Source organism: Lepisosteus oculatus, chromosome 10 (genome assembly GCF_040954835.1).
Source record: "Lepisosteus oculatus isolate fLepOcu1 chromosome 10, fLepOcu1.hap2, whole genome shotgun sequence".
Lineage (NCBI taxonomy): Eukaryota > Metazoa > Chordata > Actinopteri > Semionotiformes > Lepisosteidae > Lepisosteus > Lepisosteus oculatus.
In genome coordinates, this window is record NC_090705.1 from 23,162,796 (window position 1) to 23,181,323 (window position 18,528).

General features: G+C 39.8%; 1 protein-coding gene across 2 annotated transcripts; it reads right to left on the reverse strand.

The window, feature by feature from the left end:
- Positions 1–316: 316 nt before the first annotated feature.
- Positions 317–14,807, reverse strand: ino80c (INO80 complex subunit C). 2 transcript variants are annotated; one of them, XM_069194999.1, is made up of 5 exons: positions 14,481–14,807; positions 11,320–11,430; positions 5,420–5,531; positions 3,387–3,454; positions 317–1,100 (listed from the first exon to the last, which is right to left on the reverse strand). In XM_069194999.1, the coding sequence occupies exons 1-5, from the start codon at positions 14,715–14,717 to the stop codon at positions 1,038–1,040; spliced, it is 591 nt and encodes a 196-aa protein (XP_069051100.1). In that variant the 5' UTR covers positions 14,718–14,807; the 3' UTR covers positions 317–1,037. The 2 variants fall into 2 exon arrangements, with proteins under 2 accessions (XP_069051100.1, XP_015212658.1); XM_015357172.2 differs by having other exon boundaries at positions 317–2,154; positions 14,481–14,805.
- Between the last annotated feature and the right edge of the window lie 3,721 nt (positions 14,808–18,528).

Here is an 18,528-nt window from a genome sequence, read left to right on the forward strand (position 1 = left end):
CTCAGTGACTCCACTCAGGAGAAACGGACCCAGCCTCCTTATCTTAAGCCTGCCAAGTGCAAGATTAATGAGTGCCATGGTGCTGCCAGTATTCCAGTTTCACCCAGGGATGCAAATCTAAACTTCTTAAAGCAGAGATTTTTACAAGGCTCATTCATTTGAGCTAAAAACAATTTTAACACCAGCTTTCATGCCTGACTGTTAGCCTGCCCTGTCACATTAGTGCACCTTTAAACTACAATTAACCTAAAACAACAAAGCAAAACGAGACATCTTCCTTGCAGAAATAACTCACATTAAAGAATGTCTCCGGGAAGAAAGTGACAAGAAGGACTTTAATTAGCATAAATGAGATCATTCCAAAAAAAGAGGCAATCAAATTAACACCCCTCTAATGTTATGCAATCCTGCTTGAAACAGTACATCATGGAAAAAAAAACACCTTAAAAAAGGCATTCAGTTAGAGGAATGATTTAATCATTAGTAAAAGAATGTTTACCTTTTCTTGGCTAAACAGGAGAAACTGCACAATTAAAGTCTAATGCAGACAATGTCAGATTGCTGCTCCAAACATTTTTATTGTGCTTTGGCTTCCAGGTCTTTTCTTAAGATTTTACTTATTAAAGAAAAATTAGCATTAGTTTAAATTAGACAACACCACAGTCTGAAGTGACCCAGAAAATAAATATTTTCACCCACACAGTACACGAAAAGTGCATCTGAAAAAACAGGTTTAGACACTTTTTCTCCAAAGGCAGAAAACTTTCCACCCACACAGTTTCTTCCTGCCTTTGTAAACTTTATGATTCAGGATTGAAATCGATGTATAATTAATTTACAGACGTAGAGAGTACTAACAGTTTCCAATTACAAGTTAAAACGTTTGGAGGCATTGCTCTATACAAAACAAATTATAAGGTTACAGAGAGATCTGTCCTTTTCATAAGGCATACTAATTTGCATCTCTCGCTTCAGGTATCCAGCAGGTACACCCCGAAATGTCAGCCAGTCTGTGAGCACCAAGGTCACACAAAGCTCTACACGTTTCCCAGTCCAGCTGCCATCCCCAGATAAGCTGTTTTGCTCTGCAAGTTTCTTGCCTAAAACCAAGGAAACACTTTATAAGAAGCACCTTTCATTCAAGCATCACTGCATATTAACATCTTTCACACCGCAGTTGCGGTTAAGACTTCAAATTCACAGAATAAAAAAACAATCAAAACTGAATTCTTAACTTCAGGCTATTCCGTCACACTTTTTTTTTAAGCAAGTGCCGTGTGTATTTGAGAATATGTTGTGTACAGGTAATAATAAATTCATACCGATTTGGTAGATGACAAGCACAGCACGCTGCACAACATTCGCACTGGCTTGATATTTCTACTTCAAACAGGCCAGCTTCAAAAGCCCTCAAGTAAGAAGAAAGCAAGGGAAGCAGCGGTATAGCAACACAGGCAAAACAAAACATTTTGGGGTGTAAGAACTGCACTGGTCTCAACAGGGTGTTTCAGATTGAATGAGGAAAATATTACGTGTTGCATCGCAAATGCCTACAATCTCCGCTTCTATATAACTGGGCAATACTTTGGGGGATGAGTGATATAGAGAGCCTATAAGCCAACTCTAAAAGCCCAAAGTAAATCAGGCCTTGCAGCGTGCACACAGTCCCTGTGTGTTGAGTGCTGTGCTGGTATGCAGTCAGCACGCTACTAAAGCTGCAGAAGATATCTGTACTCCTATGCCTGCTTTGAGTGGACAAGCCTCTTCATTTCACTCAAGTGCTGGGCTTGAATGCAAGCATGATCAGAGAAGCAAAATCCATGCATACTTTACACATGCAGGCCTTCCTTGTTTCAGCTCAAACCGAATCAAAATTATTCTTTAATCAACAATCAGTGGGTGCACTGAGCTTCTTTCCACTTTCAGGCATATGCCAACAGTAATCCTTTATTGTGTGCTGCATAGCTCTCATACAGCAGTGCTGAGGTCTTCCTTGCCACATGCTGGCCCCCTCCTGTCCACTCAGGGCACGATGCAGGTGGCTTTGCGCAGGGCCAGGTACCCTGTCACTACATCTGTAGGCAACATGCGAAGGTAGGAGAACTCCTCTGTGGAGCTGAACCTCAGCTTGGTCTGTGGGTCAGTGTAATTTGCCTACAAAGCCAAAACAGCAAAGGAGTTATTAGCAAGGCTGTCAATGAGTTTAGAGGCAAGCTCTACAATTAATCTACAAGAAAATTGATATTAAATAATTTGAACATGCATTCATCATATTTCACCATTTTAATCGTCTTGGCAAATATTATGTTAATTCCCTGCGGCACTGTTTCAGTATCGAGGAGAAAGGTAACAGAAGAAAACAGAAGCACATCTTACAGAGCACAGCACTAACATTGAACAGGTTGTGAATTGGTCATTTTGTTTCCATACATTTGGAGTCTATAATTGGTAAAAACCTCCTACTGCAGCTACAGCTCCAAGGACTGTCACAGGACTCAATTTGCACTCAGAGCGGCCCCCTCACTGGAGTTTGCTTAGAAAAAATACTTTCCTATAGCGCTTTGGGTCGAAAGACTGTCAACTGTATATACAGTACAGTCCATAAGTTTTTGGACAGTGATACAATTTTGGCTGTTTTGGCTTTGAACTCCAGCACATTGGATTTGAAATAATTCAATGACTATGAGGTTAAAGTGCAGAATGTCAACTTTAATTCAAGGGTATTTATGTCTATATTGGTTGAACCATATAGGAATCACAGCTCTTTTTATACATAGTCCCCCTGTTTCAAATACTTTCGGACTGTACTGTAGGTCCAGAGTGAATTCCAGGATCATAGACTTACAGTGAACCCGCTATATCACCTACAGTGAAAAGTATAAGTATTGGGACAGTGAAGTGAAATTTGTCTTTTTTACTGTGTACTACTGAAAAGTGTTCCTTCCTTGAGTTCCTTACAGGTTACCATAAAAATGTTTTGTGGACAATTAATATTCCTGCAACAAAATATATAATAAACCTTTTTCAAATGGTATTAGCTTAAATTATAATTCTTTTCTTGATCATTTGACATCGCTGCAAATTAGCAGGAACTGGCATATGGCTTCATGGAGAGCTTAGGTGCATCTTCAGCAGATTTTTATTAAAGTTAAATTAGAAAAAGCCAGATGGATCGCCGCTAAGAATTCTCTGCCACTTCTTACCATAATGAGGCCTTGAGCACGTAGGACTCACTAGCACTATTACTATTAAAGGCAGAACTCAAACTCAGATTCGTAGGGTCTGACTAAAATGATTCTACTCCTAGGAAGTGCCATGGTAGAACCCTGCTCTGCACTCAAAAGGCTTTCTTCTATTTTCCTTGCAAAGGCTGCATGGAGACTCACCGGGAGTCCAGAAATATCAGAGTACTTCCGAGCTGGCTTGAAGGAAGGAGGGGCATCTATATTACAGTCTGGAAAGAAAGCAGAACAAGTTTTTAAAGGATGAACTCAAACCTAAACTTTGCAAATTTTAAAAACCAATTTCCTCAACAAGAATGTTGTTTCCAAAGTGCTGAAAAACAAATTTCTAGGATGAGCTCTGGCATTAGGCAGAACCCAACCACCTTTCCAGATATAACCTCCAGTGTGAAAAATCTTAATTAGATTTAGGAAAAACATGGGCACTGCCTCTGGTAATAATTCAGGTTTCAGGTTTCTTTATGAATAAAAAAAACTTTTTTATATTTTACCACAGCTCAGTGCTGGAGACATTTGCAAGCTGCAAACTAAACATCCGCACTGGCAATACAATCAGAATACAATCAACGTATGCACAGGCTGGCATATACAGCGCAGTCCGTGAGTATTTGGACAGTGACACACTTTTTGTTGTTTTGGCTCTGAACTCCAGCACATTGGATTTGAAATGAAACAATGACTGTGAGGTTAAAGTGCAGAATGTCAGCTTGAATTCGAGGGTACATACGTCTGTATTGGGTGAACCATATAGGACTCACAGCCCTTTTTATGCATAGTCCTCCCATTTTAGGGGACCAGAAGTAATTGGCTGCTCAGTTGTTTCTTGGCCAGCTGTGTGTCGTTGCATCGTTAATCATGCACAAGAGAGCTTAATTCGAGGGTATTTATGTCTATATTGGGTGAACCATATAAGAATTACATATAAGAAAAATCAGAATAAATCAATCAGAGACATAGCAAAAACATTAGGTATGTCAAAATCAACTGTTTGGTACAAAAGAATCAAGAACACACTGGTGAGCATAGCAATAGCAAACGACCTGGTAGACCACGGAAGACCACAGTAGTGGATGACCGGAGAATACTTTCAATCGCGAAGAAAAACGCCTTTTCGATCGTTGAAGAGATCAGGAACACTCTCCACGATGTAGGCATAGATGTCTCAAAGACTACCATAAAGAGAAGAATGCACCGATGTCTGGTGATGTCTATGGGTCGCAGACTTCAGGCAGTCATCAATTGCAAAGGATTTGCAACCAAGTACTAAACATGATATTTTATTTAAGATTATATTAATGTATCCAATTACTTTTGGTCCCTTGAAATGGGGGGACTATGTATAAAACGGGCTGTAATTCTTATATGGTTCACCCAATATAGACATAAATACCCTCAAATTAAGCTCTCTTGTGCATGATTAATGATGCAACGACACACAGCTGGCCAAGAAACAACTGAGCAGCCAATTACTTCTGGTCCCCTAAAATGGGACGACTATGCATAAAAAGGGCTGTGAGTCCTATATGGTTCACCCAATACAGACGTATGTACCCTCGAATTCAAGCTGACATTCTGCACTTTAACCTCACAGTCATTGTTTCATTTCAAATCCAATGTGCTGGAGTTCAGAGCCAAAACAACAAAAATTGTGTCACTGTCCAAATACTTACAGGCTGCACTGTATAAGCAAAAACTTTTTCAGAAATGTCCTGATCGTTTCTTGCAAGTTACTGAGCAGACCCAAAGCAAGCCAAGTGACAGACTACTGGCAGTGTGATGCAGCTGGATTCACTGGCACACAATCTAAAAGCCCTATAACTGAGCTTTTTTAAAATTAGATTTTTTGTATTTTGATCATTTTGTACTCTGTGCATGTGACAAAAAATGAAAGGGAGTAGACTGTCACATTATTCACTTAAATTGATATTCATTCTTGGTCCTAGAGGGCTACAGCCCACCAGTTCTTATTGAACAAGTCTTAATTAGTGAAGACTTTGGAAACAGTGATAATAAAGACTAAGTAAGTGGACAACTGAGTCCAATTAAGTCTTTAGAGTCCAGGGCGAAATGAAATCAAGAACCAGGCGTGAATATCAGTGTCTCATCTGAACACCTACGGATGTTTGCAGTCACCTTTGTCAAAGGAAGGCTCCAAAAACAAGGAAAAAAACGCTCACAGTTTGGATCATTCAGTTGCCATGGTAACGCCCTCTCGGCAGCCAGGATCTGCTTCAGGTTCTTCCATGTCCTGTTCTTCTTTCCGGCCGCTGCGCCACCGATACCCGAGTGCTGCAGAGAGTGAGAGAGTGAGGCTGTCAATGTAATGTAATCTGAAGCATAGAGCTGGGATTGCTGAACCCAGCCTTGACATCACTCACAGTGCAGAGCACAGGCCCCGAAGCTATATGTGATTCAAAGAAATACTGGCAGTTTAACTGGCCTCTAGGAAAACTGGCCTGGTGTGAGTGTGTGTGTGTTTGTGACATTGTGCTCTGTGATGGACTGGCGTCCCATCCAGGGTGTATCCTGCCTTGTACCCATCGCTTACCAGGACAGGCTACAATTGACCATATACTGGATAAACTGGTTGGAAAATGGTATATATAAGGGAAATATAAAGGGATTGCATTACCCATTCACACTAGGAATGATTTTTCTAAACCAATATGGTACAAACTATGTGGTAACAAGTCATTACGTTTTATGTTCTGAATAACAAGTCCTCCTGCCACATAAACGTATGACAATGGGGAGACTAAGTAACTGAAAATATTTCAATCAATCTTCCCAGTTCATTAAAGTTGATTGATTCTGAAGCCCCTTTTGTTGCAGCTTGATTGAACCTAGCATGTACACCAGGCCCATGGAATTCTTCAAAACCACTAATGTTTTCCTCCTTTTCAGTATTAACTGAGGCCCTGAAATATTTAGTGGCAATTAAGTCCAAAACAGGAACGTGATGTCCTTTCTCCCAAAATGTTTATTTTTTGGCTTGCTGCAAAGAAACCTGACACGTATGAGGAAGAGCTCAACCTTTTTTTTCAAGGGACCCTGCAGGCAACAGTAATAAGCAGAACTTCATATGCCTGAGCTCCTCCATCACATCAACCAGAACAGCAAATTAGTTCACCGTGTCCAATCACCCTGGGATTAATAGTAGCGTGGGAATGCTATTGTAACCAAAGACGACAAAAAATGTTAGCGCTGCAGTCAAAGTGGCAAAATCTAGCCTGCGCTTCACAAATTAATCTTAGGGGCACTGATACAATAACGGAAAACAGCCGCACAGTGATTTCAAGGCAGACGACACCCATCATGTGAAATTGGAGATGTTCTATAAGAGATTCACAAGGAAGAAATAAATTGTTCTCATAATAGTTTCCACCTTCTCAGTCCAGTCGTAACCTTTAGCATGCTTTTTGTTTTGTTGCCTTCCACATATTGTCGTGTCAGTGTGGTGCTGTGGTCGGGGCTATGGACTAGCAATGGAAATATTCTGGGTGGGGCATTGCTGTTGTACGTTATTCATGAATGTTAAATTGGCAGATGTCAAGACCCTACTACTGCAACATAGCTCACTTTGGATAGAACCAAATACATTGAAAAGTTCATCTGGCTGAACTGGCACTTTCTATATTTGCAGAGCCAATATATATTTAAGGCACCACAATACATCTGAAAAAGTAATTTCAGGGAGGACATTACATCTCCCATGACTCGTATAATTAGATGTTCATGGACAAAATTGGTATTTTGCGGTGTGCAATGTCCCCCGATATTTTCCATGTATTAACCAGATTTCCATTTGTTTTACAACTAGTATTTAATCGGGGCAATTTCCTAAAAACAGTTTCACCACTCCAGTGACTCCACATCTTCAGAGGTGTGCAACACTATTTGTTTTTTCACCCATGAAGTGTCATGTCACAGTAAAGCACAGATATTGTTTCAGTTTGTGCCATGTAATGCAATTAAAAAGAAGAACCAATTGGAGGAAAGTTTAATTAGCTTCCCTCTGAAAACACAGCAAGTCTATTAGCGTTCTGTCATATCCGAGGAGTTACAATTACAAGATATGGAGGAATAAACTGGTGGTGGGGAGAAGCGAACGGAGATGACAATGAAAAAAAAAAATCTCCTCTCGGGCAATGTGACAGAAGGCCTAATTAAAAATAATCAACACCTGAAAAGCAAATACCAGAAAATTTGCAATTACTTTTAATAAAATAACTTGCAGATGCACCATACAAGAGAGGAGCAGCTATCTTCCATAGTCTGGTCATGTATCCCAAATGGCTGCTTGACAGCACGTTCTCTTCCTCATAGTACATTCAGCTCTCACTGTACTGTCTGCAGAGGGGGGCAGAGCTTAAACTAACCAGTGGCCGTATGTCAAAATCTTAGTTTTCGGAAGAGCTCATCTTTAAAAGTTCCTTCTCTGCAGTGCACATGGCTAAGAGACCAAGCAGAAAATGCCAACTGACCCGTGAAGTTACAGTATGTAACGCATGCCCCTGCCTTTGATGCATGCCTGCCTGCTCAGAGACCGGCAGCAGAGCGTGCTGCTGTGCCCACTTCCATTAATAAGCTCTCACCAGGCACTGCTATTATCACTGCCACGTGACTTAACGCATCATTTCACAGGGTAATCTGAATCAATACCCTAAGAGGTTTATTAAAGTGTCACTGCACTCCCCTCAGTAGGTTGACATATAAATAGATAGCTCTCCAAGAAGTCCTTGTGTCACCGAGAATAAATCTGATCTTTTTAGGGAAATCGTTAAGAGGCATAATGAAGAGTAACTGCACAGTCCACAAGAGTCAGTCAGTTTAACTGCCATAAGTGACCAAGCCCATTTGAATAATCCAACGCAATTAATCAGCTTTAATAAAGGTTCGATGTGCCTCATTCGGGGAGGCAGAGTACTGAATATAAATCACATGAGGGCATTATAGATGACAAGTACCAATTGCAGAAAATAGATATTTCTATCTATTGTATTTGTAAAGTGAGCTTAGGTTGAGACTTCTCAACTAAGAAGTTGAAACAGTACACATGAATGTTCGCTTTATATGATCAAATCAGGTATACACACAAACAGTAAAAACAGTAAAAAATCCTCTTCAGGTGAAAAAGGTTGAGCCTTATAACTTTTAATGACTCAACTTTAGTTTGCCATTTATTCAGAGCAGCTGCAGGTCAAAGCTGGTAGATTTAGTACAATAACGTGAACAATCAAAGAGAGAAAAAGTGTAACCCACAACAGAATACCAAGAACAAAACGGACAATGACAGGTATGACAATTAAATAAACTTCTAATTTCTAACTTGATCAGAAATTAATGTGGTGGTGTCTCCTTCACCTTGATTACTCTGTTCTTCAAATAAGACTGAAATGTGCTGCCTTGCAGCAATTAAATCGTTGTACAGTAGATAGAAAAAAGGGCAGAAAGATCATTTTAATCCAGACTGTCCAATTATAACAAGTAGAAAGACCTAACTAATTTTAATTATCTTTATCACTGAAAAAGCATTGGTATTAATAAAATTCAGACATTGTAAACTTTGAAAGGATGAAGGGGTTCCAGCTGTACAGTATGTACAAAGCCTGGAACTTCCTATTGGTTTTGTACTGCATACATTTGAAGGGTGTGTAATTAAAGAACAACTTTAATGATATACTGCTCAAACATGGATTTTATGAGGTTAATTAACAAAAACAACGAGATACTGCATGTTGCAATGGCTTAGAGGGGTTATAAATATACATGATCTGTGCAGGTTGGCAGACTCTTCTAGCTCTACAGTGTGCAGGCACAGATCATTGCATGATCACATATATGCATTTCTCACCGATGCTCTCATGCTGAGAAGCCCCTTTCCAGATATTTTAACCATGGAAGTTCGGACGTTAGTGTCAAGTGTTTCAGCCAATGAAGGAACTTGTTCCGAGTGCAGGCTGAACTCTAGGATTCAGGTAATCGAGTGTCTGAGCTTGGGTTATGTCACTCTCTGACTATCAAAGGGATTTCTCAAGAGGTAGTGCACTACAGCCAGCAGCCATATCACCCTGCAACTCACAACTGGCAGCCCACTGAAGCTCAGCAGGTGTGAGCCTGGTCAGTACCTGGATGGGAGACCTCCTGGGAAAAACTAAGGTTGCTGCTGGAAGAGGTGTTAGTGGGGCCAGCAGGGGGCGCTCACCCTGCGGTCTGTGTGGGTCCTTATGCCCCAGTAAAGTGACGGGGACGCTATACTGTAAACAGGCGCCGTGCTTCGGATGAGCCGTAAAACCGAGGTCCTGACTCTGGTCATTAAAAATCCCAGGGCGTCTCTCGAAAAGAGTAGGGGTGTAACCCTGGCATCCTGGCCAAATTTCCCATTGGCCCTTACCAATCATGGCCTCCTAATAATCCCCATCTATGAACTGACTTCATTAATCTGCTCTCCTCCCCACTGATAGATGATGTGTGGTGATGTCTGGCTGCCATCGCATCATACAGGTGGGGCTGCACATTGGTGGTGGTGGAGGGGAGTCCCCATTACCTGTAAAACGCTTTGAGTGGTGTGTCCCGAGAAGCGCTATATAAGTGTAAGCAATTATTATTATTATTATTATTACAGGCTCACTATCATCAGGGGCAGGATTGGAACTGATCCGGCAACCTTCCATCTGCTCCCTGGAAAAAGGCAACTCCTGCAACCTCCCAGGTTCTGTGATTTCAGTGAGGGTCACGCCTCCAATTAGATCTGAGCCTCCAAGCCATTTTTATGAAATAACAACAAAGCTCTCGTTAAACAATCCTGGGCATCAATGCCCACCTTATCTACCACTCATTACACTCTGCAACCGCTGCCTGGGCAAGGAACATGACACCCTAGATATCTAACTCAAATCAATGAACCAAATGACTATGTGTTCTGTATTGTCACTAACCAGGTCAATTCTGAAAACTGGTTCTGAGAAAACCCCCATTGAAGGCAAGTCAATATTAATCATCATTTCTGATGTCTGGAATTTGGCCCTATGTACATCAGCTTATTACAGCAACATGATACTGCTGCATCCCCAGAAACGGAAACTACCCTCAGACTAATACGATAAATACCACTTGCTACACTTTCTCTCAATAAAACGTCATATCACAAATCTAAAAGTTATTTTAGCCCTTTAGTCAAGATTCTTATTGCAATATTGTAAACCTCTGCTGTCATTTTTTAAACCCGTCTAGTTTTTGTGAATTTTGTGAATAATGACCGTGCTCTGCATGACTATCATGATCCCTCTTCTTAAATTAGGAATTAGAGGCATAAGACCTTTACCTCCTATTGTAGTTATGTGCAGACTGTATTGATCACTGCAACACAGAAAAGGCTGTATATTGACAATAATACCCCAGCAGAGGAAAAGAGGCTTTTATGACAGTCTCCAAAGGGGCTTTTAGTCATTAATTCTACTAATTGATCCATTTAGTTAGGTTACTCAAATCCTTGCATAGTAATTAAATGTATTCAGAACAGCATGCAAGCGCTCAAGATAAATTTCTCATGTTACAGGATTCTGCAATATCCACTGCCGATATTTTGTTTCTCACAGGTCAGTAGAGCTCAGCACAGAGCCCATGGGAGAATCAGTTCCCCTAACTACAGAGCACATGTCTCAGCACGGCAGCTACTCTCAGGGAAATTATACTCGTTCCACTAGTGTATAAATAAAGCAGACAACAACTGCTAAGGTTTCAGTGACACTTCTGTTTTACGCAAGTTGAAATACAATAGATATAACAGATGCAGAAATCAGATTCTCCATTCTGCTCTGTCAAATTATAATATAACATAAAACTTTTGATCTGCTGTAACTGAGCAGATTACAACAAACTTTTCTAGGTTTTCATTTGAAATGATTTTTTAGACTGTTTGGGCATTTTTTTACTTGGAGGTCGTGCGCTACAATGTGTAAATGAAGGTTTAAAATTAAGTGTTGAAAAGAATGAATTGTTATCCTAATGTAGTCACAAAACGACAGTAGGGTGAAGTGGCTGTGGCTGTCTTCCATAGGTGGCAGATGATACTTACCACAAAGCTCTGGTCTTTGAATGGCACTGGCTTGACTGTGGACTCCACTGCCACTGTGCTTGAGTCAGAGGTCATTGATTTATTCTCTCCAGATGAATCTGCTGTCACTACCTAGAACGCAAACAAGCAATACTTTCAGAGTCATTGAAATGATACTGATCAAAGTCCTTTACACTACACAGGTCTATACTCTAGAACTGACATATTGACAAAAAGAGCCTGTCAGTTTCACTATAAAATTAATGCCTTGTAGTACACAGTAGGGTCTCAACATTCGTAAGGGATCAGTGCAGAAAACCATAATGACTAGCCAGATTTGCACTACAGTATACAGTGTAGAACGTGTGGTTAAATGACATAACCTTTCCCAATAATTAAAATACTGATGCTTCGGCTTTAAATTAAATAACACTGATCAACTAAAAGAAACATGAGAGCTCACAAACTTATCGTAATCAGCTAAAATATACATGAATCGTTCCTCTGTATGCAGCCAGCGCTTCCACTTTATGCCTCTGTGATTAGCACGCCCACTGTAATGAAACAGGCAATAAAACTGTCAGAGAGCCTGTAAAGCCGTCTTCAGCCTGTCATTCCCCACGCCACCAACACAAGCAGTAGTGTTTTTTATAATACAAGACCACATAGAGATGCAGATGCTGGGTAGAGGCTATTCGGGCGGGAGGCAGGGAGAGGCTCACTCACGAACTAGATTCATCTTGTGATCCTTGTCTGTTGAACCGCTAATTTGAAAGTTGCCCTTAAAGACCTTCAGCTCAGTTCGGTCCACTCCACTCTTCATCCATTGGCCAGACCAAATCGCAATGAGCAAATTCACAAATGTCACAGATTCACAGCTGTCAAGACGTGATCGTATATGTAAGTGATCGTGACAGTCATTTACAATCAATTTTAGATTTGGAGTGAATTAAAGCCCAGTTCAATTCCTTCTAATCTCTTCAATTCAGATCAAATGATCAATTCCATACTTTTCCTTTAACTGCAATTCTAGTTCTTTAAGATTAATATAGTCAATTCAAGTGTCACATGTACAAATCCAAGAATTCCAAAAGAAAAGAAACCACAGACAATGCTGTACTGTAGCATGTATTGCACACAGCTATAAAGATTGTCATCATTCATTGATTGATTCTGATCACCTAACTATCCTTAATGCTTCACATTTTGGATTACCTAGGTTGCACCACTAAGGCCTGAAAACCTTGACTGCCACACTTCCTTCTACAGGTACAGATGGCTAGATGGGCTAAACAAGAGAACATAGTCCTTTCTTCATACTGCGCATCATTGCACCACTCAAATCTGAAGCAAGGATCCAAACTTGCAGCTATTCCACAGCATTCCATCAAACTGTATTAGGTGTTTCACCATCTTGTTTTGGTTTTACTGATGTGTGCTACAGCAGGACAAACCTTAGACACAAGTGGACATTATTGCCAAAACTGTGTTGACTCCATGCACATTCTCAGTGACTCCCTAAGAGGGCTCCAGGTTTTCCAGAGCCTCCCAATGATTTTCAAATCCGATTGAAACTCAGAATCAAGGGGCGTGAAGCTCAGATACAATGTCTACAGAAAGGTTCAGAACAGATATCAGCACTGTCAGCTGGCTAACCCACCTTGTGGCACTGGAGTTATGGCAATCAGATACTATTCTAGACACCTCATCCTGAAGTGCCAGCTGGCTCCAGGGCATCATGAACAACCAGCTGAAGACAGAGTGAAATGGAGGCTACAATTGGGAGGAAAATAATCCGATTTCTTCCCTGGACTCAGCACTTCAACAACAATAGTCTTGTCTTAGTTTTTTTGGCCATCTTGGAGTTCAAATTTGAGAATATGCTGAATGCCTTCAATGTGCTGGTGGCATTTTCAGCCACTATACCTGAAACTCAATTAGCCATCTGACAAGCATTGTATGTAGCCAGCATGATCCCTCTGAGTGTGTAGTAGACAATGAAGTGGACTGCAACATAAAAAAAAACCTTATATCTCTACTTGACTACCGATGCTTGCTGTAGATGTCCGGAGCTTGCAGTATGGAACTTCTTGCATTGTGGCGGCTCAACTGTGCTAAGGATGTCACAGACGCCAGTAGCTACAGCAGACATCATTATGAGCTGCGTTGCTACTTCACTTACTTGGCGAGGATAGCTACTTAGGTTCTGAAGCCTGGCCAAAACTGATCAGCGAATTCTTCAAGAACAAAGAACTCTGAAAAAGTTCACCCAGGTAGCTGCGTCAGGATGCAACGGCTGCAACGGAACATGTAAAGGTTTATTCCATGCCGAAAAGAAAAGAGACACCCGAAGAAGGCTCTAAAGCCGAAAGGTTGTCTTTTCTCTGCAGCATGGAATAACCCTTTACTTGTTCTTCTTTCTGAAAATCCAACGAGCATCCAACTAGAACCAAACTATAATCGGCTACCTTGCCTTTTCAAAAACAAAACAAAGAATAAATCCGTCTTAAATACAATTACAGGGTAGGTTAACCTATACCAATGATAGAGAAAAGTATCATTCTCTATTTCAAATCACAAATGTCACAACAATCGACTAACTTACAGATCCATCAAGGATGAAGTAGTTAGAAAACAGATATATGGATAAATTAATTAAGCAATTTATAAACATAAGTCGCAACTTCTCAACTGCATAGAATCTATGATCAATTCACTAGTCTTGACGCCCGTTTCTTCAGATTGTGTGAATTAACAGGTAACAGCACTAAAAATTTAGTTTAGCGACGCTGGTGGTGACGAAGACCAACTGCTTTCCCTGCTGTAGAGATTAAAAAGTAAAAGTCGGGAAAAAAACGTTTCACTAATGACAGGGTATTAGCGGATGTGTGCTCAATTGGTCACTATTGCTCTACATTTTACATCACAACCTCTTCAGTCTACTCTGCTGGCAGAATAACTGAACACGTACGGTTTTAGATATTAGTCGCACCAGTTCATACCGCTATAGAAACAAAAGCTTTAGGTTTTGATAAGACTTTATTGATCCCGAAGGGAAATTGAGGCGTTACAGCAGCCCAGCCCAGGAAAAGCAAGACAGACATCAGAACAGGATAAAATTAATATAACTACAACACTAGAGTACTGGAGTTCTCCTTTATTAGCCTTCCAAAATAGGGTACCTGTGGCTGAGACTGCACGGCGGAAGAGGTGAAAGACAGTTTCTTCTTCTTGCTGTTGCTGGCCGAGGTCGGGCCGAGACTAGTAGCAGGACTGAGCGGCCGCTTCTTACACCGAGCCTGGGACGCAGGAGTGGGCGCTTGGCCTTTTGTGGCGCTGGGACTCGGAGAGGTAGAAGCAGCTACCTCTGTCGGTAACAGAGAGACTACAGCTGGGACCGGGGAAGACATTTCATCCATTAGCTAATAAAATATTATTTACAATTAACCTACAGAATTCTAACCTACCAATCCATTCCCGCTACAGAGATTTTTTTTAAAACTAACCCGGAAGCGGAAATGCTGAGGAAAAAAACAACAACAAGGAAACGTCATATGAGAGAGACGTCCTCCTGAGCGAAGCTGTTGCAGAGCGTGGAAATAGTTTTTTCCCTTATTAAATTTTCCAATGCGGTTGTTTTTTTACGCAAGTTCTTTTGTTTTCATTGGAAAACAAATTGTCATGAACAATTTTGGAAGTTGTACACAGTTATTATTAAGAGAAGCGTTAAAGTGTACGCAAGAATGTATTTTTATTGCGTACCTTAAGCATCGAACAGAAAACTTTTTTATGACAGTACTGTTTTTATGTGTAAACTTTGTATAAAATATTTCACTTACTTTTTTCAATTTAATACACCTTTCTTCCCTGGTGCGAATATATAGGCTAATAAATTGTTCTTGACCCTCACGAACTTCATAGTGCTTATGCTTTAATGGCTTCTCGTTTGGGATTTGCATCTGTAAATGTATATTAATTTCTTTCCATGAAATGGCCACTTCTATTTAATCTTCCGATGAATCCCTTTTTTCTGTTTTGATGATTGATTTTTTTGCTGCTTTAGCTCATCTCATGCATTCACATGGAGAAAAGGCTAGCCTGGACTGAACAAAGATAGATTTTTAACATCACGTTTTCCATTATGCTTGACAAAAGTGAACAATTAGCTGATGCCGTAGAATAACTTTAGAGGCAATTAACTTTTGCAAAGCACTCAGGAAACAGACAATCTGCTTCTTGATATTTTTTAAACGAAATTAATTATTCATGATGGCGCATTAGAACATGCAAAATTTACGATTGTCAGAGAGTCAAAAGTTGAATAATACATTATTTTACCAGGGCTATTAGTTCTCACAAGAGGGGCACTTTGTGGTGTGTACTGAAACTCCAATCAAAACAGCCCTGATCCTCAAGGCTGGAACAATACTGACCTCCTAGGAATATTTAAAAGGACATCTTGATGCACAGTCCTCAAAAAACTTGTTTGTATGCTGGTTAAATATTACTTAGAAAACAACAGAAAATAGTCATGTCTTTTTATTCAGTGTAAAAACAGGATTTATAGGTGTTCACCTGCTTGATGAATACCAGGCCCATAAGAAGGTGCTTATATACCTTGCAAAACTACATTATGCTGTTTATAATACCTCCAATATAATTCTGTAGTTACATTCTTCAATTTTGTTTGTATTCCTGCCACTAAAAAGTACTAATAGTATGCTTCTCATCACCTGCTTCAAATTGCAGAACCTATTGGAATAATTAGCAAATGGAAGTGAACAACTTGAATGAGGTTTTATTTTTTTACAACAGAATTGAACAGCACAGGAAATACTGCATGAATGTAAGACTTCATTGTGAATTAAACTTGTATACTGTAAGTTACTATATATTTAAGTGATATTTTGTTTATGGTGTTATTTAATAATAATATTATTAATTTTATGATATTATTATATTTCCACTGTGACACCAAATCTTATAAACAGTGTGTTTTCAGAGCAGAAATCCTAACCCCAGTTTGGATATATATAATAAATAAAATTAATAATATGTGCTTTGCAGTGAAATAATATTCCAAACATAGCCACCTGGTGTCTTTTTTAAATGCAAAGTTTATTACACAAAAGGAAAACTGAAACAACAATTAGAGGCTCATTAACTGTAATTACAAACTAAAAACAAAATACAGTACAAGATGTGTAGCCCAATATCTACAGTCCCAAGATACATTCATCCTCTCAAAAATGGATCAACCTCAATACAACTGAAACATGACAGTTATTTAAAGGGTGATGCTGATTTCTACATGACAGTCTGCTCTATCAAAAAAAAAAGCTAAACTAGGAGAACCATTTTTTCTATACCAAACTAATGCATCCAACGATACACAATCAGCCTGGTGGTTATTAAAATAAATATTCACTCAAATGTAAAAAACACAGCCCTGTTCCCTTATATTTATGGCCATTTTTCTTCAGTACTTAAAACCGCCTCTGACCTCACAAAGAGTTAGAAGAGGCTCTAGCATGAAGGAAGTTGAGGACATTGCTTTTTCAATTCTAGAGATACAGTACACTGACCTGGTCTTCTAGACTGGCCATTGACTTCATAGTCTTCAATAGTCTTACTGTATATGGGCATCATTTCAGAAGTCTTCACCTATTTGTGCCTCCCATTCAGAGGGAAGAAGTTCAATACATATGGTTCCAAATTTTGTTTTCCAGGGCTCAAGTAAACACAACTATACATGACTCACATTGGTATAGCTAGTATATCCCAATATATATGTAGACACACAGATAACAAAATGCATGTGCATATGAAATACAGTGATTAATTCCCTCAGAAATAAAATCCTTCTGAAAATCTTCTAAGGTTGTAAATCCCACTTTCTAAATCAAATTGTCACACAGGCGACTGTTTATGCTGCCTTCCAGAATAACATCAAGCCCTACATCAAATCTCACATACACTGTGTCAGAACAAAATCAGACAGTAACCTGCATATGTATAGTAAATAAACAAGCTGAAGGCAAACGAATCAAGCAGAATTATTTAAATATCACATTTCCGTAAACTGGGCAGCATGGTGGCATAGTGGATTAGCATTGCTGTCTCACACAGAGGTGGAGCCTTGGGTTCAATGTACAGACTTGGGGGGCTATCGGCGTGGAGTTTGTATGTTCTCCCTATGTTCACGTGGGTTTCCTCCAGGTGCTCTGGTTTCCTCCACATTCCAAAAATATACTGGTAGGTTAACGAGCTTCAGAAACAAAATGACCCAGGTGTGAGTGTGTGGAGTGTGTGGAATCTGTGTTTTGCAATATCCCATCCAGGGTATATTTTTACTTGTGCCCATTGCTTGCTGGGATAGACTCCAGCTCTCTCGTGACCCTGAATTGGAAGCAGCAGCTCGAAAATGGGTAGATAGATGTAGGTACGTATGCCATTTTAAATGTTAAGTCTTCTCAAATTATCAGTGTATAATGTGTATGTGGTTTAGTACTACACTTTGTCCACCATAATCCTGTCTCTTGCCAGTGCATTTTATAATAATTAAGACATAAAAGAAAAATCTGGCAAAATAAAACTGATTATAATCGAGATAGGTTATCTGAACAACAACTTGTCCCCAGTTTTAGCAAGCTACTAATAAGAATGTCGATTGAAAGAACTTTATTTTTAAAATTCCACTCCTAGAAATCCACACAAATACATGAAAAAGCCGTATTGTTTCCAACTGCAAATTTATATTATGCTCAGACCTCATTCATTAAATTGTTCAATTCAATATATTTTTATATAGCGCCTTTCACAACAAGGTTGCCCCAAGGTGCTTAACAATGCAAGTGACCATACATTTGTCAATACAGAACAGAAGACCAGAAGACAACGGAGGAGAGGAACCAAAATCTCTTTAGTAAGGAGAAAAAAAACCTCTAGGGGTCCAAGGTCAACTGGTTGCCCAACCCTTTTAGGCATGCTAACATTATATACTTTTAAAAAAGGAAATTATAAGGAGGGTATTAATCCATCCATCCATCATGTTTCCTGTGTGTTAGTACTCCAGGCAGATCTCTGTAGACCAGCAAAGTCCTCCTAAAAAATAGCTATATCCGTGATGTCCCTCTTGGATCCATGGCAGTGATGCAGCATCCAACTCAGATGGTGCCCAGCCAGGGCACCATCTGGACATGTGGGGAGGAGAATAGGATAGTTTGGTGA

Bases quoted from the DNA above. Each gene is read 5' to 3' on its own strand.
- ino80c (XM_015357172.2), bottom strand. From the start codon at position 14,717: ATGGATGAAATGTCTTCCCCGGTCCCAGCTGTAGTCTCTCTGTTACCG. The intron at 5,532-11,319 runs GTAAGTATCATC...CACTCTCTGCAG, and splicing joins TCAAAGACCAGAGCTTTGTG to CACTCGGGTATCGGTGGCGC. The intron at 3,455-5,419 runs GTGAGCGTTTTT...CTTTCTTTCCAG, and splicing joins GCAACTGAATGATCCAAACT to ACTGTAATATAGATGCCCCT.